The sequence below is a fragment of the Beta vulgaris genome, chromosome 3 (assembly GCF_026745355.1).
Source record: "Beta vulgaris subsp. vulgaris cultivar EL10 chromosome 3, EL10.2, whole genome shotgun sequence".
Lineage (NCBI taxonomy): Eukaryota > Viridiplantae > Streptophyta > Magnoliopsida > Caryophyllales > Amaranthaceae > Beta > Beta vulgaris.
The window spans coordinates 35657552-35680472 of record NC_079204.1 but is presented as its reverse complement, the minus strand read 5'-3'; the positions used below and the strand labels follow the sequence as shown (position 1 = coordinate 35680472).

The window sequence follows — 22921 nt, the reverse complement described above, 5'->3', positions numbered from 1 at the left end:
AAGAAAAAAGAAATAAAAAAACATTGATTAATAATTCTAACTTATGCTATTATATAGTGTTTATTTGCTAGACCGCTACCTGTAAATCTCAAACATTACTTGTAGTAACGTTCCACAACCGCTACTCATAATTTATTCCAACCGCTACCCGCTACTACAACTATTACCTTACCTAACACTTATAATTTTCTCAAGTAGCGTTTTAATCTTGTCTGTGCGATTAAATAAGGCAACAGGGATAGTAGAAACGGAAAGTTTGCAACCCTAACCGAGCATATTCTAATCTATGCGATTGCAAGGGAAATTCCATTTCTCTCTACACATTACGGTCTACGTACATATTCATATACTCAAATTTCTCTTTGATGATAAACACAAGGGAAATGCTGTTCCTTGTGAAGATAATTTTGTGAAGAATGACGCAAGTTGTGGATGTTGATGCCGAAACACAACCAGTTTCTTCGGACGATGAAACCCAACCAGTTTCTTCGGACGATGAAACCCAACCAGTTGATTTGGACTATGAAACACAGCTAGTTCATTCAGACGATGAAACACAAGTAATGGAACTTGCTGGTGAAACCCAAGTTATGGATGATTATGATGTTGAGGATATGGACACCGAGCTGCTAGATATACCAAATGACGAAGATTGTGAGTGCAAGAGTGATAGGGAAGGTTATGAAAGGACAAAAGTTTTGAGTGATAGGGTGGGTTCAATTGCCGTTCAATTTCAGGAAAGAAGTTGGAACCAAACATCTGCCCTAGGGGTAAAGGGAGCTTCTCATCTTCATCAAGATGATGGAGGATCTAGATCAGAATCACTGCCTTCAGACGATGTAGCACGGAGTTCTGGTTGGTCTACTGCTGTTTTTCCATTGTTTTATATGATTGTTACTCCAATTATTTCACCTTTATGATCATGATTAATGAAGCTTAATCTACTGCTGGGCACCCATTATTATCTGGAATTTTTCTTAGATACATTGGTTCACTGTCTGTGAAGCAAGGGAGTGTAAATTACTTTTATATTGGTTTCTAACCTTTACATGTCAAATGTTTACGCAATTTTCTTTTTCTTTGCTAGCAGAAGTCAATAGACTTGAGTGTCCAATTGGAATTCCTAAGTATCTTTTTATGTTTTCCCCCGTCCACGTTTTTTCCATTAATTGACCCCTTTCTGTGGTTCTATAGGAAGAGGATTTGCTTATGTTCGTACGGCTTCTTTAAGAGCAGCTGGTCTTGCAGCACGTCAAACAGCTTCAAAGAATGCTGACAATGGATCTTGTTCTACCACTTTTGGTGGTGAATTGTCTGAACTTCGTCCTTTTGATGATTTTGTGGGAAAAGCTAATATTGAGAGAGCTAGTGTAGATAATAATATTGCAAAATATAACGAGGTTGGATTATATGATGTAGACAAAAGCAATGTTGCCAGATCATTGGTGCGGGAACTTTTTATGGAGGAGGATGCTGCTGAAATAGGATCTGATGACAAATTTAGTGACATGTCTCAATTGCCTTCTCGTGATAATGATGTGGCTGGACTAAGTTATATAGATTCGCAGGAGCCTGGAGAACTATCACAAGCTAATGCTTTTGAATTTATTGACAAATTTCTGAAAGTTAATGTGTTTGAGCCAGATAATGGTGTAGTGCGTACAAATTCTGTGGCTGAATTGGTTACTCCCATTACCATTGCAAAAGGAGCGCAGAGCATTGCTCAACAAGCTAGTCATAAAAGCACACATGCTGGAGCTTCAATATTTGAATGGGATGACAGCCTTGAGGATGAAGGAGGTGGTGAGTTCTTTATTAAGAAGAAAGAAATACTTTATGGAACCCCTAAGTCTTGTCCTAAACCAAGGAGTTCCCGGCAGCGTGAACGGAGAGGAAGTCAATCCCTCGGGAAGTTAGGTAATGAGAAAGATAAAGACAATCTACCTGCAGCTAGGAAGGGATTTGTTCATTCTGATTTGAAGTCGGTTAATGGTGGAGAAAAAGCTAAAGTCAAAGAGATGGATGTAGAAAAGAAAGTTTATCATGGCTTATCTCAGCAATTTGGTCCGGGCTCCTGTAGCGAAGAGGCATTAGCAGCAGAATGTAATGCTCAACAAGTGGACATGCAAAATGTGGGAATTGACACCCAGATAGCCGCTGAAGCCATGGAGGCACTGTCAGCTGTAATTACACTTGTGAAAAATGATAGCAGTATGACTGATCATGGTTATCAAAGTGAGAGAGACCAGAGTGGTAAAGAAGCTTTGAAAAGCGGTTCTTCAAAGCAAACTTCTCTCAAGAATAGAGCATGCCTCTTTACATCAGGAGTTGTTACTAGATCTAGATCTAAAAGGGTGATGAAGACTCGTCGACAGTCCATGTTGGGGAACCTTGATGTTAGCCAAGTGAAGCCAAAGCAGAAACAGAACAGGTTAAGTTTAAATGACTTTTTGACAGTGAATAGGAGGAAGTCATCAGAGACAGAAGCAGTGAGTGGTGGTGGTGAGCAAAGAGAGAGTGTCTTGGAAGGGCAATTAGAGGATAACTCACCTCGACCACTAAAAAGACGTAGTTTACAAGGGAAAGCTAGTAAATCTACATCACTTTTTCAGGAAACTGCAGAGTGTATAGAGCATCATTCTTATGTTGCTGATGATGTGTCTCGTGATTGTAGAGAACAACAATACTCGGAGGTTGTTTATGAAAGAAAGTGCAGGGCAACGAATGCCGTGGTTTCTGAAATGTATAACCGAAGAAAAGATATTGTCAGTTGTACCACTGTGGCTGACTGTAACAAGGTTGATGTGTCGAAGTGCAGAAAAGGGGACATTCAGCATACCTCTAACCAGGACGATCGAAGCCAAGATGAAGGGCACACTTTGAGTGCATATGGGGGCCTGGAAATCGCAATGGAATCCGTTGCTCGACGGACGAGGTCAAGGAGAAGCAGTACTCGATGTGCAGACCGTCAGCAAGATGATAAGGGTATCCTTTCCAGTGGAATGCTATCATTAGAAGATGCTCGCCAGTTGTCTTCGAATAATCAGAATGCATGTTCTCCTCCTGCCAAAGGAACAATGGATGGATCACCTAAAGTCATGCAAAAATCATCTAATCCAGCAGATATTACCCCAGCTACCTTAAAAACTCCTACAAATGCAGCATCGCCCATATGTACTGGTGATGGGTATCATACGCCATCTTCCAGAAAGAGCTTATCACTCAATAAAGAACTTATCAGTTTAATTGCCAGTGAACAGAGATGCAGTTCTCCTTTTAAAAGTTTGAGGCAGAGAAAAGATATGACTAATGTTCGTGTATTGTTCAGCCAGCACTTGGATGATAATATAATTAGGCAGCAGAAGAAGGTAAATATCTATGGATGACCCTGATGTATAGGCTACTCCAATTAAAAAGGTTTAATTGTGTGCCAAACACGCAGATTTTGTCTCGTTTAGGTGTTTCAGTGGCATCTTCGATTTCAGAGGCCACACATTTCGTTGCTGATATGTTTGTACGCACGAGAAACATGTTAGATGCTATTGCTAATGCGAAACCGGTTGTGACGCACTTGTGGCTTGAGAGTTGTGGGCAAGCTAACTGTTTCATTTATGAAAAAGATTACATTCTTCGTGATGCTAAGAAGGAAAAAGAACTTGGTTTCAATATGCCAAGATCATTGGCACTTGCAAGTCACCATCCTCTTTTAGAGGCAAGTTTAATATCATTTTTTAACTCAGTTGTTGAAAAAGGGAATCATTTTTCATGAGAATTGTTTACTTATGTGCTAATGTACTACAGGGTAAAAGAGTTTTGATCACTCCAAATGTAAAGCCTGGAAAAGAAATAATTTCAAGCTTGGTTAAGGCAGTTCATGGTCAGGTATATAATTTTTGCTTTATCTGAGTCAGTGCAGCTGTGTTGTGGAATTTGGATTTTCTGAGCCGTTTTTTGTGGTTTTGTTCATTCATGTGCTTACTCTTTATTTATTTGATTCCATTTTTTTATGGTTACTGCAATAGCATCAATATCACTGCATGAAATTTCAGTTGCCACTTGAACACTTTTTATATGAGAACTTGAGATCAGTGATATTATAATCCATTTTAGTGAAAATGTAATCTAATCTTTTTGATATATTACATGCTAATCCTTTTGGATGATTGGCTCCACAAGGAAAAAATAAAGGTTATAAATTAGCCAAGATGAATTACATATTGGTTAAAAAGGATTATAACAAAGTGTTCTCATGTTCTCATATAAGGATTGTTCTTATGGGAACCCAACCATATATATATATGTATATATATATATATGTATATATATATATATGTATATATATATATATATGTATATACATACATATACATATACACATATATATATTATTATTATTTAGGAAAAATGATGGGAATACTTCCACCTTTGGACCATCTTCTTAAACAAGTCCCATCTTTTGATTAAGGTGATATGATTCCACCTTTAAGCTTATCTTCTTAAAATGGTTTGGGTTCACTTATAACTTGCCTCTATGTTACCTCGACTCGTATACCCATGTTAGACACGGGTACATCTCCAAGTGTTTGCCCCTGTTATTCTATGAAAATTTCAATGATTTTGGCCGAAAATGAAGTGTCAAAGTATTCGTGTCCACATCCGAGTGTCAAGGATCCGACACGGGTACTTAAGTTGAATTAAAGAGTCCATGTAACTAAGATTTGCCTTGCTCAATCGGGTAAATCTTTTTGAAAACAATTATTCTTAACTGTTGATATCATTATCACCAAGAAATAGAGGATACAAAAAACCTTCAAAAACTAAACCACAAAATCTATTGCTACTTTATTGCAAGTTTGCATAGCTCACTATACAAATTCATGATGTACATGGTTAAGAAAGAGAAAAAGCAATAAGAAAAATTCGGCAAAAACTCGAACAACCATTAGGCTATCAAAATCCAACAATCATTTAAAAATGAAAGTAAACACCACAATCACTAATCAAAATAAGAAATACCTACAAAATGTAATCTAAAGAATATAGTAGATATCAATTCCTCTTCTCACAAAATAAGAAATGTGGACCATAGAACTTATCAAATCTAAATATTATTAACCAGTTTTTTAGCCATATACCCCCGACAAATTTAAAAATTCACCATATATCCCCAATGTTTCATATGTTCACCATTTATCCTTAATGATTAACGAAAGTTAACTTCGTTAGTCATCTAGGGTAATACAGTTAATTAACCCTTTAACCATTAATTAACTCTAACCCTAACTAATTAACCTTAATTAATCCTAATTATTTAAAATTCATTTTCTCCCTCCACCCAAACCACCACCACCACCACCACCACCAACCACTTCCCCCTTCCTCCCCACCCCACCCCACTAAACCACCCTTCCCTACTCCCTGCCACAACCACCGGCCTCACAGCCCCTCTCCCCCACCCACACCACGTGCCTCTCCACCCCTGCGTGTACGGTTAGTCATCTAGGGTAATACGGTTAATTAACCCTTTAACCATTAATTAACTCTACCCCTAACTAATTAACCTTAATTAATCCTAATTATTTAATTTCTTTTTCTCCCTCCACCCAAACCACCACCACCACCACCACCAACCACTTTCCCCTTCCTCCCCACCCCATCCCACTAAACCTCCCTTCCCCACTCCCTCCCACAACCACCGGCCTCACATCCCCTCTCCCCCACCCACACCACGTGCCTCTCCACCCTTGCGTGTACCCCCACCCCCACCACAACAACAACCTATATTAGCAGCAAACCATTCATCAGGTGGAAGATATACCAAATCCCACTTACCAAATTTTTTTAAAAAATGTCAAAAATAGAGATCATGAGAAGAGATAAAAATCACATTTTTACCAAAACCCACAAACCAAAATTTCATAATATGTCAAAAACACATATCAAGAGGAGAGAGAATGATCATAATTTTACACTATGTGAATGTAAACGAGGTTCTTGCCCAAGGGGAGAGCACCAAATGAAGTTCAACAGTCATACGAACAATGTTTCTGAGTAAAGGATCCATCACAAATCCTAAAGGTTCACAATGTGAAACTTTTTCTTGGAGCTTAGAAAACCATTCATCGGGTGGCAGATATACCACATTGTTGGAAGATGAGGACGTTGCGGCAGTAAGGGGCGAAGGGGACGTTGTAGTATGAAATTGAAGGGGAAGGGGAGGGACGCAGTAAGGGGCGAGGGGGGGTGGAGGAGGGGTGAGGGCCGCGGGGGGTGTGGGTGAGGTGGGGGCTGCTCGTCGGGGTAGGGGCTGCACGGGTGGGTTGGGGGAGGTGGTGCTGGTTAGGGTTATGGCATTACGAGTAGGAGGTTAGGTTAATTAGGGCATTAAGGTTAGGGGGTTCGGGTGGAGTGAGGGGGTTAATTAGGTTAATAATGTCAAAGTCGTGAATTATGGCAAACAACGAGTTCGCGTTCGTTACTAAAAGGGTAAATGGTGAACGTTTTCAGAAACTCAGGGGTATATGGTGGTTTTTTTTTTTAATTTGTTAGGGGGATATGGTGAGTTTTTTTAATTTGTTAGGGGTATATGGTGAGTTTTTTTTAATTTGTTAGGGGTATATGGTGAGTTTTTTTTAATTTGTTAGGGGTATATGGTGAGTTTTTTTTAATTTGTTAGGGTATATGGTGAGAAAACTGATTATTAAAAAGCCAACAAAATATAATCAATATAATTCCCTGACATGGCCATAATAAGTCTATATCAAGACTCCGTCATTAGAATTAAGAAATCAACAAAATAAATGGCTTATAGTTACAATGAACAACGGTCAAATTTCCATCACAAGCATCAACCCCTTGTAAAATTTGGACTATGTGTAGCTTTATCTCTCCAAGAGGAAACAATTCCACCATCACAATTCTTGTTCTTAACCTCCTTTACAAATAAGCTAAATCATCCTCAAATACTCCAAAATAAGCACCCCTCGTCTTCATCCTTCCACCAGAAACACTAATGTGAAACGACGAAGTCTGGTCTCTAGTGTGCATTGCGAACATGGGAGTGTGCCACACACAATTCGTTCTTGGATTTCATATTTTACAGTTATTTCTCTTCCTCCATAGATGCTCCAGCTTTGTTATAATGTGTCCATTATTTTTTTCTTTGTGTTTTTCTTTTGGGAAGTATGAGCAATAACAATGGAGGTTTTAGGATTGCTACGCAAGAGAAGAAGAGTATATAAAAGAGAAATGTAGAATTAGGAAGAAAGGTGGGTTACTTGCTATTGCAAGTAACCGGTAATGGACCATCTTGTGAAGATAAGCTAAAAGGTGAGATTATATTAAGTTAATCAAAAGGTGGGATCGTTATAAGAAGATCGTCCAAAGCTGGGATTATTCCCATCAATTTTTCCTATTATTTATGTATAGTGCCTTTATTTGTTCTAATACAACTAATCAACAATAGCTATTGTAGTTTGGTCTTTGTTAACATGGTGAATGCTATGTTAAGTTTTTACACTGAGGTCTGCATTGAATAAGCTGTAGCGATTTGAAGAAAGGGAGAACTTGGGAATTTCATGTTTAAGAAGGCAGATAAAGAAGAGTCTAGGAACTCATTTCAAACTTTCAAGCATAAGCTACTCGATCTTAGGTTGATATCATTTTCTCCAACACTAAGTATCCTTAGCATTATCCGTTAAGAAAAATAAATCACGACGATTGAAGAGAAATCTGTCATTTGGTAATCAACCCGTTTAAGGAGTGTCTACTTCACAATCTCCTTATTTAAGGAGGCATAGTATAGGATTTGAACTCTACTTAAATCTTAACTACAACCATTAGTTCCTTAAAATGAAGGGCATATATCATTTACAGTAATGAGGAAGCTAAAGTATATGTTAGTTTGTCCAAGGTACCAAGGCTTGTCATTAAATTTTTCTATTTGACTAGCGTAAGGGCCCTTTACTTGCTCTACAATGACATACCTTGTCAAGACCTTGGGTGCTTCCTGCGTGGCTTTACTCTAGTTGTGAGTGAGTTACCTAGAAGGCTTCCTACTAGGTTCAAGCGATTAATTAAAATGCTTAATTCCTTTGATTCATAGTTACTCGAGCTAACAACCATAAGACTTACCCTTTGGGGTTGCGTGGATATAATGGTATAAGGCCCATTATTGGGAGACTAAAGATAGTAAGTTTGGTATGGCAAGGTAATAATTAGAGTACTTGTTGTGTCTGGTACTCTACTAATAAAGGTAATAAACATATTTATAATAACCAAGAATCAGAAGAACGCACCATGAAAAGAAAAAATAAGAAGAAATCAAACAATTTTCCGGACTAGAAAATTCAATATGTTATTGATTTCACAAATTAATCAATGAATCATATTGACGCTGGAAGATTTTCGAAAAGACCTTATTGTTCTAAGCCAACAATGGCTAAGTGTATGTCACATCTGACGCAGTAAGTAAAATATGAGATAAAATTATACTACCTCCGTTCCATATTAGATGCTACACTTTCTATTATGGGGTGCTCCAAATTAGATGCTACACTTTTTATTAGATTTTACATTTTTTTTGGGAAATAAATCCTCTATCTCTCTCCTATCACAGGCGTTCCCACTTTTCTTTCTCTTTATCTCTCTCCTCTCCAAAAATTGCCTTGGAGTCCGCAATTTTGAAAGTGTAGCATCTATGTAATGGAGGAAGTAGTTCAAAACCAGGCTAAAGACCAAAAAAAGATTGTAAAAAAGTTTGATCAATAAAAAACCTAGAACATGCCTCCATGGAACGAAGGAGGAGAAAGAGAGACGAAAGAGCAAAGAGTCAGGAGATGAAGAAGGAACAAATATGGTTGATCCCGTGATGGGTGATGACTTGGCGGTGTAAATACCACCCTCATAATTATTACTCTGGGGACCAGAGTAGTGTGCTATTCTTATTCGGGGAAAGTATATTTCGAGCCCAAAAAGTTAACCCCAAGGTACGAGATTTAAACACGTAACTAGGGTTACCTAATACATAGCACACTTTGGTATGTGCTAAGTAGTAAGTAGCACGGAAACGGGTACGGAAACAGGTACGAGGACGGAAAATGGCAAAATCATAATTGGTAAAAACGGGTACGACATGGATTCGGCAAAAAAACAAGAACTTAACTAAAGTAAAATCCATGCACAAATACTTCAAAGTTCAAAATACATAAAAAGAACAACTGAAATACATATTTACTTTAATAAAATGAAAAAAATAAACACATTATCAAAACCAAAAAAGAGGAACAGGAACCTACTGCCTCTAAGGTTCTAATAAAAAAACCAATAAAGAAAACTACTCCATCGCTCGAATCAGTTTTACGTGAGGAGCGGAGAGACGACGCCGACGAAGAAGCTGCCGCCCGGAGAAACGCCGCGTCGGGAGAGTGACAAAGCTACGAAGGATTTTGAACCCTTGAGGCTTTATTCTGTTTTCTGAGTTCAGACGAAGGAGAGAGAAATAATTCCCAAGTTATGTTTCTTTCCCCTTTGTATGTCATTTAAAGTCATGGGTATGTTTCTCTCTCTTCAAAGACATCCCCAGCCCGTAACCGTGTTCATCCCCAACGTACCAATTCAAATCGCCGTACCCACCTATCAATATTCTTTTTAGGTACCAATCCCAGGCGAATCCGTACCATAGTACGGGATTCGGTGCCTGAAATGCGTACCTGTGCTTCATAGGGTATGTGGAACGAGTACACTATTTGGGCAATTGTAGTACGTTTAATGTATTTATTTACAGTTTTTGGGATCATGAAACGAGAAGTAATATTACTTAATGTGCTGGTATATATTTCCTTTAAAATAATATGTTTATATTATCCAAGTGTTTTGTTCGTTTATACTTTAATGTTTTTATACTCGTTACAATAAATTATAAACTGTATTACCCAAACCGTAGCACTTCAATAAAAGACATCTTAAATTGAAACGAAACACAGACATAATTGAAAAACTTTGTAATCAAATAAAACCCAGAAGCTAATAAAACATATTTAGCTTAAATAATTCTAAAATATTCAGTTTCTCCTCTTCTCCTTTCCCTTCTTTATAGCTATTGTATCTTCAAGCCTTGCCCTCTTGGAGCTTTGTATCACATTCTTACCTTCAATAACATTCTCATAGGATTCAAATAACCCATCTCACCTTCAATAACAAGAGCTTTTAGGTTCAATATCGTATTTTCGTGACAACCGTTTCTTATAGCTCTTTGTATATTGAGATAGAAATTGGAGAGTGGAGTGAATATAAACCAATCTTTTTTGTGGTTACTCTATTCCTCTTCAAAGTCTGTACTAAGCCATAACTATTGCAAGCTCTATCTACATATGAACTTCTGATGGGTTCAGCCAACACCTTAACCATCTCTGCAAAAATCAAGACTATGTAACCCATAAAGTGACCAACATTGAGTAGTCTCTGTAGTGGCAATGTTGGTTTAAGCTTGTCCCATAGGAAAAACCCTCTTTTCAACTTAAAATAAGCCCAAATTGATCTCGTAAGGTTCTTTTTCTCCATCGGCATCTTCTGCAATTTTCCCAAATGCTTCAACGCAACTCACAATAAACTTTCTATCAAGATTTGAAGCTCCTCTACTAAAACCCCTAGGAGGTAGTTTAAGATGAACTTAATTATAGAAACGAGGTGATAGAGCAAAAGCCTAAATAGTGAAGAGAAATAGTCATTTTATACCACCTAGTTACAAGTATGGTTTCCATTTGAGAGAATTCATGTGTATACTTGTTATCAATCATGACATCTTTTGTATTACGAAGCATATTGTCCATTCTTTCATAAATCTCCCCCATCTTAGGACCATTTTCATCACAAAACTTCAATAATTTATAAATCAAATAAGTGATTTTAACAATTTCCTAATCTTCATTCCAAAATTTGTCTTCATGAATATTTTAACCACCAAAGAACTCAAAGTTATAGTAGCCGCTTCTTGCTTTGCAACCCAATCTTTCCAAGCCCTTAAAACAACCATAGTTTCTCGTGCTTCTCTACTGGATAGTAACTTTTTTTTAGGGGAAAATTAGCTAGTAATATTAAGGAAGGGACAAATTGTCCATCAAAACGTAAGGCGGTACATCATGGGGATTGTGATTCACCCAAATTTGTTCGACTCCAAAAGGAACGAGTCTAGCAAGTGGCATCAGAGCAAAGATGTCGTCGACTGTGCAGAGGGTAGAGCAACTCGAAAGCCAACTAACCGATATTAGTAACACCATAGCCGCAGAGGTAGCGTGGGCAGTAGGGAAGCTGCAGGAAAAATGCAGGACACCATCTTCACTCAGCTGGCAGCTAGCTTGGAGGTCATCTCCAAAAAGTTCACGAAGGACATGAACGCCTTGTCCATAAGGTTGGACGATCGGATTACTCGGAGCCGAGAAAACCAAGATGCCTTGGTGGAGAGGGTTGCAAATGTAGTTTCATGAGGAAGTCCGGGCTTCCATTGCAGCTATCAAGGAAAGGATACTGACGTTACGGATAGATGGGGACTGGGAGGACAAACGAAGTGGAAACAACCCTAATGGATTCAGACGAGGTAGCGCATCGAAATTCGGAATATATGGAGCAAGGAGGCGAATTTCGGGGTTTAACTCGAACGAGGGGAAGTCATGGTAGCAACTTGAAGTACCAGAAACTAGAGTTGCTGACGTTTGAAGGTACCAACCCCGACAGGTGGGTACTAAGGGCTGAAAGGTATTTTTTATTTTATAATCTCACCGAGGAAGAGAACTGGAGGCTGCTGTGGCGGGAATGGACGGCGATGCTCTCCTTTGGTACCAATGGTAACACCGTTGCCACCCTATACAAAGGTGGGAGGAGTTGAAGGCGTTGCTGTTGCGGCGGTTTCGACCCTCAAATGTCGATTCCCTCCACGAGCAGTGGTCGGGGGTTAGACAGACGGGAACAGTGGCGGAGTACCGACGTGGCGTTTATTGAATTAGCAGCGCCATTAAGCAACGTACCGGAGGATATAACCCTTGGAACTTTCTTAAATGGGCTCAGGGAGGATGGAGGATGATGGAGGATGTTAAGACTGAACATAGGCTTTAAAACCCGAGAGATGTGGACCAGGCCATAGGCCATGGACCTAGCCTTGAGAGTGGATGACAAGATTCGAGCTAGGCTCCTCTCTAAAAATCGGCCCACTTATGGAACCAGAAATAACCAAGCCCAAACGTCTTTAAACCCAAACACCCCAGCCCAATTACAATACCATCCATACTCACAAAATTCAACTACCCACAACCTAGCAAACCAAAACACATAGAATCTCTTACCGACCAGCCCATCCCACCAATAATTCCCAAAACCCACGAAACCAAAATACCACCAACGCCACTGGAGCTATAAGGAGACTCACTAACCAACAATTACAGTACAAACGGGAGCGGGGACTGTGCTATTGATGCGACGACAAGTGGTTGGCCGGCCATCCCTGCCACCGCAGTGAGCTTAGTGTGATGGTGACGATGGACGGGGAAGACGGGGGCGAAGGAGAAGAGCTCGAAGGAGGAGAAGGCGAAGAGGAACCCGTGCCGGAGCAACTCGCACCAGACATCTCCCTGAATTCAGTAATTGGCCTTTCTAACCCAAAAACCATGAAATGGTGGGAACAATTAATGAGGCAGAAGTTGTGGTAATGGTCGACCCCGGGGCCACTCACAATTTCTTTTCCTTGACCACTATTGAAAAGCTACAAATACTCCTCAATCCCACACAAGGGTTTGGTGTATATCTAGGTAATGGGGAAGCAGTGCGAGGAAGCGGCGAGTGTAAAGGGGTGGTGTTTGAAATTCAAGGTGGGAAATTCAGATGTTACCTTAGGAATTCAATGGCTGGAACAATTGGGAAACATGTTAAGAAACTGGAAATAACAGCTGATGAGGTTCCAAATCGGAGGAGAAGTGGTGGAGATAAAGGGGACCCCTCTCTCGCTCGCTAAAAGGTGTCTTTGAAGGCCATGTTCAGAGCACTGAAGAAGGAAAAAGGGGGCTTGTGGGTTGAACTGAACCATATAGAGGAGCCTCAGTTTTTCCACGCCACCATAGAGCAATATAAGCAAGTTTTCCACTACCCTTGGGTTTACCTCCTAAAGGAACAAAGATCATTCTATCGTGCTCGGGGTATCACCTAGTCTCGGTTCGACCTTATTGCTATCCCCAAGGCCAAAAGGATGAAATTGAGCAGCTAATTGCGGACATGCTGAAGGCAAGGATCATTCGCCCGTCCATTAGTCCCATCTCTAGCCCGGTATTGCTTGTGAAGACAAAAGACGGGTCATGGAGATTTTGTGTGGTTTATAGGACCCTCAACCGCGCCATCGGATAAATACCCTATTCTCGTGATTGACGAACTACTTGATGAACTCCATGGGTCACGAATATTCACCAAATTGGATTTGCAATCGGGGTATCACCAAATTCGAGTCAAGGAGGAGGCCGTTCCCAAAAACGCATTTCGCACTCATGAGGGCCACTACGAGTTCCTTGTTATGCCCTTTGGACTCACTAACGCTCCGGCCACCTTCCAATCACTCATGAACAAGGTATTTAAACCTTACTTGCGTAAATTCGTTCTTGTCTTCTTCGACGATATTCTCATTTACAGCAAGGATGAGTTGTCTCACCATGATCATTTAGCTATGTGCTGGAAACGTTGGCCAACATGAGTTATATGCTAATGGGGAAAAATGTGAAATTGGGAAAGAGAAAGTGGCCTACCTTGGCCATATCATTTATGCGGAAGGTGTGGCCATGGACATGGAGAAAGTCCAAGCAATGATCGAGTGGCAAATTAATGGGGTCCGAATACCAAAGATGGGTAGGCAAATTAATGGAGTACGAGTTCGATATACAGTATAATTCGGGAGCGTCCAATCGAGTGGCGGATGCTTTATCCCGAAAGTCCACTACAGAGGCTGAATTGGGAACCATTGAAGTAGTTTGTGGGGTGCCATGTGCACAAATCCAGTAGTACATCGACAAAGATGACTTTATGCAAAAACTTATTAAGGATATACACGAAGGGGGGCAGCACCCTTATGGGTTTGATATGGGGAAGGGAGGTTGTTATACAAAGGCAGGCTCATGGTGCTCTACGCGAATATCATGATTCCCCATTCGGAGGACATGCTGGGGAAGTTGTAAGGCTCCATGGTTTTCCCGGGTGATAAGATTTTCTTGAGCACTTTTTGGAAGGAACTATTTCGTCTCCAAGGCACCCAATTGAACCGCTCAACCTCCTACTACCTCTATAGTGATGGACAATCTGAGATAGTCAACAAAAGTCTCGAAACATAGCTCCGTTGTTTCATCAATGATCAGCGAAGGCAATGGGCTAAATGGTTAACTTTCCTACAACACTTCACCACATGTCTCTACTAATATGACCCCATTCATGGCCTTATATGGACGAGATCCCCTCCCCCCCCTTTGGTGCGAATAGGGAGAGGGCAAACACCGGTGGATTCTCTCGAAGAGCAATTACTTGAAAGAGATGCGATACGTGATGAGTTGAGGATGCATCCATTGAGGGCCCAACAGAAAAGGCTGGCAGATTTAAGGAGAACACATGAAAATTTTGTGGAGGGGGAATTGGTGTGGTTGAAGCTACAACCCTACTGACAACAATCGTTGGCTAGGAGGGCGTTCGAGAAATTATCACCACGATTCTATGGGCCCTACAAGGTGATACAGAAGGTAGGACTTGTGGCATACTAGTTAGATTTCCCCCACATGCCAAGATCCATCCAGTATTTCATGTATCACAATTGAAACGCATTAAGGGCGACATTCCTACACCTACTCAGTTGCCTTTGGAACTCATGAGTTGGAATTACAAAGCACCCTGGAGGCAGTGTTGGTAGTCCGCGGGTTTGCAGTCAAGGAAGTTCTAATCCAATGGCAGAACCAACCAAGGGAAGAAGCCACTTGGGAGGACTTTGAGGTCATTAACCATCAGTTTTTAGTTTTCTGATTTCCACCTTGAGGACAAGGTGAAACTGTGGGCGGTGGGTAATGTAATAGATCCCACTAGTCAACCAGCCCACCAAAGGACCTCCTGTGAGGATTACTTACTCAAGGCGCCACGTCATCAAAGGGACACCTTGGTTGTACCTGATTCTGTTGATTGACAGCTAGGTGGCAGAAAAAGGGGGGCTGCAATCATTGATACAAAATCATTAGGGAAAGTGCAAGGAACCTTCCTAAGAGAGAGATTAGTACAAGGGTGGGTTTGAGTATAAATAGAAGGTAGAGGATTAAAAAGGATTTTTCATTCAGTCAGGCAGTAATTAAGGATTGTGGGGGTCACTCGAATACCTCATGTATTTTCGTTCCTTATTTGCATTAATACCAGAAATCTCTCTTTCCTCTCTATTTCTCTTCTCTCTCATTTCTTATTCTTGTTCTTTGCTGTGAGTATTGTTGCAAGAAGTTGGGGGGTTGTGCAGGTGATTCTATCACAAACTAAAACTAGCACACAAAGCTAAAACATCTCCTAAAATAGCATCAAGATCCGAAAAGAAAATAGCAGTAGCGGAGAGGCGTGATGTGAGGACTTAGCATCCGATTCAATGATAACATCCATTAGGCCATGCTTCTTTGCCCAACTAACTGCCATGAAGATGACTTTACATTCGGCAACATCCAGAGGCCACTAGGCCTTGGTTCGTCGCACAACCGAGAAGAGGACGTTACCTCTATGGTCCCGAGCAATAGCCCCTAGACCCACACACCCCTCATCACAAAGAGAAGCATCGACATTAACTTTGACGAGGCCTTCTGGTTGCGCCACTGACGTGGGCTGCTTGCTGCGGTACTCTTGGAGGACGAATAAATCCGCTTCTTATACAAGCCATGTTCTCCCACCTGCGTGCTCACCCTTTCCGCCACTACTTCAAGGGGAGTTATCTTTCCCTGAAACACGTAGCTATTCCTCTTAGACCATATGTTCATGCTAAAAAACAACCATGTTAGACCATCTTCTTGTCCATCTCAATCCATTTTGATAAGTTATCACACTAGCTCCCTTCATCACAAACTCTCACCATCTCCATACAGCTGCATACCTCCCATAAATGCTTTATTCTACTACCTATACACCCGCAAGAGAGCACTAAGGACAAGGACCTGCTTCGACAATGTGGCGCGACTTCAACACATTGCGCATCGGGAGGGATCTAGTGCATAACCTCTACAGAAAATGCCAAACCTTAGGAGATACTTCAAGCTGCCAAAGTTCGCACGATGAAAGTCATCCAGGTTGCCCCCTTTACCGATCATATACGCTGTCTCAATTGTGTAGGTTTCATCCTTTTAATATGCCCACGTCAACCCCCCAACTAAGGGGGATCGCAAGTATGCATTTCTTGTCTCGTTCATTAAAATTTTGCTCAATAAAATCCACCTTCATTCCATTGTCTCAAAATTAATAAGATTTCTCACGTGTTCCATACCCTCTACTCTCTCGCTTTCTATAAATCTCCCATGTTTATCTCCCACCCATGGATCACTCCAAATATTAACACTACAACCGTTCCCCACCCTCCAAATTAAACCTTCCGACACTAGGCTTTTCGCACTCCATATACTTCTCCAAGAAAAGCTATTCAAGAACCCCCTGACCTCCGGAATGTTACCATGAGGGTAATATTTAGCTTGCATAAGTCTCCTCAAAAGTGAGTTTTTATGGTGAATTAGACGCCATATTTGCCTCCCCAACAAAGCATCATTAAACACATAAAAATCTTTAAAGCCCATACCCCATACACTTTGGCCTACAATGCATTTTCGTCTCCTCTCCTTTCCCCTCCCACCAAATTCTTGCCATCGCCGAATGAATAATAGATGTTGGTAGCTTATAGACACCCATAAGATAAGTAGGAAGTGCTTGGATGACACCTTTAAGATAAGTAGGAAGTGCTTGGATGACATCTTTGATAACACTTCCTTCGACAAAAGTTTCTCTTTTCCACCTTCTCAATTTCTTCCACATACAATCCATGAGACCTTGAAACACCATCTTTTTAGATCTGCCACATATTGTTGGGATGCCAAGATACTTTTCATGTTTTCCAACCTGCCTCATATGGAAAAGTTCAATCAAATCTTTCTTGTGCATTCCCTTACTCAAGGATTCCGACTTTTCATAGTAAATTTTCTGTGCGGATGCCGCTTCATATTTGTTGAGGATATTAACTATTGTGAGGCAAAACCTATCGGGTAGCTCTAGTAAACAGGAGATTGTCGTCTGCGAAAAGAAGATGAGATATTTCTGGTCCATGACAGCTGCTTTAGCACCATGAATCTCACTAACATTGACTTTCTATTGACCATGAATCTCACCAACATCAACTTTCTGTTAAAGCATATGAGAAAAAGCATGAGCAACCAAGATGAAATGAAAATGGAGAGAGAGGGTCACCGTGCCGAAGCCCTTTAGAAGGGATAACATATCGACACACTCGTCCGTTAATAACAAAAGAGTAAGACACTGTAGTCACAGAGTTCATCACCGGATTGACCCATCTTCCATCAAAGCCCATAATAAGCAACAACTTCCTCAGGAGGCCCCATTCTACCCGATCATAGGCCTTGCTTATGTCAAGCTTCATAGCTACGAGCCTCTTTTTACTCTTATTTCTTTGCTTCATAGTATGGAAAGGGATATTAAAGAGTTGTCTGTTATCATACGCCCAGGAACAAAGGCACTCTAATTCTCTGTAATAATAGCACGAAGTATGATTTTAAGCTTGTTTACAAGAGCTTTTGAAGCAATTTTATAAAGTACATTACAAAGACTTATAGGCCGAAAGTCAGATACAATAACAGAGATACAACAACAACAACAGGGAACTGAACTTTGGGAATAAAAGCTATATTAGTACAATTAACGTCACTCAGGGAAGAAATGCCATGTAAAATATTGCTCACAAAATTAAATACCTCGTCTCCTATAATGTGCTCAAATAAAAGATGGCATGCGTACCGTCTGGTCCCGGGGTCTTGCAAGGGCATTTGGCTAATGCCCCTCAAAGCTGCCTAAACTTCCTCCTTCGAATATGGCTTGAGCACATCAGTATTGTGTTGCGAAGTAATGGTAGCACAAACATTTTTTAGCATTGTTTCAAGCTGCTCTCCGGAAGGAGTACCGGAAGCAAAAATGCCTTGAAAATATTTCTCCACTTCACACTCGATATCATCCTCCTCCTTTTTCCACACTCCATAAGTACATTGTTTTTATTGTGAAGCTTTATGATAGAAGTATTTCGTATTTCTGTCACCATCTCTAACCTCAAAAACACGGGATCCACAGGATCTTAAATGTCAATAAGCCTCCTGTTTCGCATTGAGGTCATCCAATTTCTGGATAGTAACCTCATTAAGAGAATATAGTTATTTTCTATGTTATTTCTGATAAAATCTTTTTATTGTTATTTAGGAGTAATATCGTTTTGAATGTTATTATGATTACTATTATTAATTTCTTATTTTTAACCACATATAATTGGGGACACAGATCTCAAGCTTTTTACGCGCCTCGCATCGGAAAGCACTCAATGCCTTAATTGATTATATGTTTATGTTTCCGTGCAAATATGCACTCATATACAAGATATATTCGTACAAACAATTGTTGACGGTTGGACTTCACTAGTTTTTTTTTTTCTTTAGTAATCATAAATGAGACACTTATGTCACATCCACACATACACAATGGATTAAAGTATGGTTGTCACGATTCCAAGGGTGATAGAGGGGATGATCAAGCTTTAATAAAGCTCCTAAACTAGCTCAATAAAGAATGCTGATATGACTTACTTGTAACCTCATGCGATACTACAATCTTAAAATAAATTAGTCACATTGGAAGAATCATCCATCTTGGAACAAGGAACAAAGTGGGCCATCTTACTCTATCTATCAAAAATGTGTCTTCTTGTAAAAAAACTTATATGGACTTGGACGTAATGCTATTACATGTGATTTATGAAAAAAGAAGGGTCACTATCTTAAAGAATCTTTTTTCAAAGTGTGATTGTTGCTTTGGCGAAGTTCTTTTTATAGGATAGTATAACTCATATTATGTTCTATACCACATTCATCGTCAAAATTAAAGAGCCTTGCACTAGTGAGGTTTGGTGAGGGTTTTTGACATGCATTCTTAGACTTCCTGTATTATTTGATTCATGATGTTTTCCACCTGATTTACTTGCCCAGTCATTCTTCCACAAACTGCATCCTTCGTTTCTTTACTTTGTAACGTTTCTCATTTTAGAAAGTTGTATATTACTGCAATATCGATATTTTTGACAATATTTTCTCTTTCTCTCTCCTAGCACATGGGATTCTTTTTTATCTCTTTCTCTCTCCCCTCTCCTAAATTTTTGTGCCATACTTCAATTTTGCAACTAAAAAAGAACGTTGACTTTCTAATCTTTTGGTACTCATTTCCTACTTTCCATGTCCTATGGGCACATGCATGATCGAAGATCTACTAAGTTTTTGCAATGAATACTTCCCAGGCTGTAGAAAGGTTGGGCAGATCTTTCTCAAATTATGATGACCTGTTGGTTTTATCTTGTGAAGAAGATTTTGGAGTCTGCGTACCATTGTTAGAAAAAGGTTGGAACCTATTATTACACTACTATATATCATCTGCAGAAGCTGCTGATAGCTTCAGAAAGAGATTCAAATTTACTTCTATTTTGATGTGTGCAGGATTTGCAGTTTATAGCTCAGAGCTGCTACTGACTGGAATCATCACTCAAAGGCTTGAATATGAGAGGTCAATTTCGTTATTGCTATTCTATTCTTCTTAAGTTTTCAAGTCAAAAGCTATTAGTAAGTTTGTGTTCGAGGAAGAATTGAAAATCGACAATTTCATAAATTTAGCTCCGTCATGTTAGTTTCAGCAACAAATCCCTTTGACCTGGGCTTTTTCTCGTAATTCACTGGAGCAAGAACTGCTTGTTTAAGTACTTCGGATAGTGAATTCAGTTTAAAGGTTCTTAAGTTTAAGTTTAAAGGCTCGGATAGTTTACCTTTGATGTGTTTTCTATTGCAGATATCGTCTCTTTGTGGCTCATGTAAAGAAAACACGCTCAACATTATGGTTGAAAAAGGGTGAGGAAAAATTCCTTCCTGTCACCAGAGCTAAGTAGAATTTTGCTAACTAAATTTGTATATCCTTTTTGAGTTTTTGACCCCCCTGTGCCTTAGTGTAACCAGCTGATATAGTAGTATTAGATACGTTTGTTTGAGTATGAAGTGTAATTCTTTGTGATTCTTTGCTCGCGCAGTAGAGTTAAATCTATTTGTTGATTCTTTGCTCTTGTTTCGCATTAGCGAATTCATGAGGTAACTGAGCCATCAATGTATAGGATTCTGAAATGTTGATTGTGACAGACTAAGTGATGATATTGTAAATGTATCATGAACTTTAAATGTGGAAGAGCCTAGAAAAAGAAAATCATACCGTGTGTTGAGCTACGAACCTACGACACTAATGTTTCTCCAAAAATATAATGCCCCACTTAATACCTTTAACATAACAGCTGGAGTAAACGTCTAAGAACAACGCGTGAAAGACCTGTGGCTTCCCGGTGGAGGTGGCTCCTCCTTTGTGGGTAAAAGGGAAACTTGACGTTTGGGTTAAATGTTTTTTTCTTTTTTTTTTTTTAACTTTGTAGATGTCTTATGTTATTTTAATACTAGTTTTTTAAGCACGCGATGCGTGCGATGATAATTTTTTTATTGTGACATTTCGTAATGTTGAGTAACTAGTTTTACATGCAGCGATAATTCATTATAATAGTTTAAGTTGATAATTTTCAATAAAGACTATGTTTTGTTTGAAGTGATATTCACCAAAAATAAGAAAGGCTAACCCCTACAAGGCTACTAGCATGTAGGAAATACCAGCACATTGGCTGGTAAGGCATGCATAGCATGTTGAGGAAATACCCCAGCATAATGCTAGGGGTAAGGATCGAACCCATGACTTCAAAGGCCAAGAGGGAGCGGTCTACCTACTTATGCTAGGGGTAATGATCTCTATTGTAATCAAACTTTGCATGGACTAGTTTCATGTTCCAATCGTTTTGTGTTGTGCTCACATGACCGTGTAACAAAGTACCCAAATTCTTATCGTAACCTCGATTTGTCCATCAGTTTGGGGATGATGAGAGGTACTAAATAGCAACTTGGTACCCTCAAACTTCCATAGGGTTCTTCAAAAACGACTAAGGAATTTGGAGTTCCTATCATATAATATACTTTGAGAAATACCATGAAGTCTGACAATTTCCTTGAAGTATAGTTCGATAACTTTCATGGTATCATCAGTTATTACAAGCTAAAAAGTGAGCCATCTTAGAGAAATGATCACATCAACAACTATCATGATGCCACCCCTTCCCCTTTGTGTTCTTGGAAATCCCACAATGAAGTTCATGCAAACACTTTCCCATGTAGCATTCAGAAATAACAATGGAGCATAGAGACCCATAGTGAAGTGTCTCTTGGCCTTTTGACATGTATTGTCATCTCTCTACAACTAGAGTAACATCTTTGATCATTCTAGGCCAATAGAAGTGTCCACTTATAATATCAAAAGTCTTTTGGATCCCAATTGACCCGCCAAACCTCCCACAATGCACTTCTCTCACCAACTCCCTTACTCCATTCCCAGGAACACAAAACTTGCTACCCTTGAAAAGGTAACCGTCTTGCTGCACAAACTCCTTAGTAGGACTCTCTATCTCACTAGTTGAACCAAATGTGGGTCCCTCTAAACTTTTTTTGGCTCATAAACTAGTGACCCTTGTGTTAGCAGCTCTTAGATTCTCAAAATTTGCTAAAAATGCATTACATGGGTCATGAATGAAGCCTAACATGAAACTTCAACATCATGAGAGCAACAACAAGATGACGCGGAGCATGAAGAAGGCCCCAAGTCCTGATTGCGTGTGAGTTTTGGTTTTATTTGCTTTTGTTGTTTTGAATTGTAATTGTAATAAAGCCTAAAGATTACTCTTTAAGTAAACTCTTTGCTCATCTATTTAGAGTGTGTTTAGGAGCCTAATGAGTTGATTATTTGTTGATTAGGAGTTGCTTGTAACAGCTCATCGAATGAGCATCATTAGGGGTGTGATGTAAGGAGTTTGTAACTCCTTTGTAGCTGTTCACATTTGGACGTTTTCAAGGAGGTTTCTTGCTGCTCCTTAACTCTATAAAAAGGAGCTGATAAGCAATAGAAATCATATTTGAGTTTGCTTATAAAAAAACTTTTGTGTTTTCATAGTTTTGCTTTGAGTTTGTCCCAAGTTTAAATTAACACTTATTACTTTGAGTTTGTCTTGACTCTTGACTCTTGACTCTTGAGTGATAAGCTTAGGGGAGATTGAGTGTGTAACACCCCCAAAATCATCTCCTTTGGAAAACTTATTTTAATATAAAACTCCTTGAGAAACTTGAGAGTATTACTGCCACATGATAACGTTAAAGGGTTTAATACTAACTACTAACTGAACTTAAACTAATGCAGCGGAAATAACTTAAATAACTTTTCTTTATTAATATAACTTTATTTTACAATTGTATAACAATGGATTAAAGAAAATAAAATAACAACTCCTTGACTAATTATGATTTCTCACTAGCTCCCCATATGAAGTATACATCATATCAACCTGTAAATTCTGCTCGCCAAAAGGGTCATCACAGGGACAAAGCCATAAAACAAAACAAAACAAAACAAAAGCGTGTCAGTAAAAATACTGAAGACATGTATATGTAGAATATTAAACACTTTATTTAATCAAACTTTTGAAATATTTAATTTCAAAAAACCTTTCTTGGAT

The 22921-nt window shown here is 39.5% G+C and overlaps 1 protein-coding gene across 2 annotated transcripts; it reads left to right on the top strand.

The window, feature by feature from the left end:
- Positions 1-237: 237 nt before the first annotated feature.
- LOC104884769 (hypothetical protein) lies at positions 238-20464 on the top strand. Of its 2 annotated transcripts, XM_010669458.4 has the most exons (7): positions 242-855; positions 1195-3368; positions 3443-3712; positions 3802-3882; positions 19583-19682; positions 19779-19845; positions 20125-20464. In XM_010669458.4, the coding sequence occupies exons 1-7, from the start codon at positions 417-419 to the stop codon at positions 20219-20221; spliced, it is 3228 nt and encodes a 1075-aa protein (XP_010667760.2). In that variant the 5' UTR covers positions 242-416; the 3' UTR covers positions 20222-20464. The 2 variants fall into 2 exon arrangements, with proteins under 2 accessions (XP_010667761.2, XP_010667760.2); XM_010669459.4 differs by lacking the exons at positions 3802-3882; positions 19583-19682; positions 19779-19845; positions 20125-20464 and having other exon boundaries at positions 238-855; positions 3459-3680.
- Positions 20465-22921: the final 2457 nt, after the last annotated feature.

Coding starts and splice junctions, on each gene's coding strand:
- LOC104884769 (XM_010669458.4), top strand. CDS start 417: ATGACGCAAGTTGTGGATGTTGATGCCGAAACACAACCAGTTTCTTCG. Junction 856..1,194: donor CGATGTAGCACGGAGTTCTG/GTTGGTCTACTG, acceptor GTGGTTCTATAG/GAAGAGGATTTGCTTATGTT. Junction 19,683..19,778: donor CGTACCATTGTTAGAAAAAG/GTTGGAACCTAT, acceptor TGATGTGTGCAG/GATTTGCAGTTTATAGCTCA.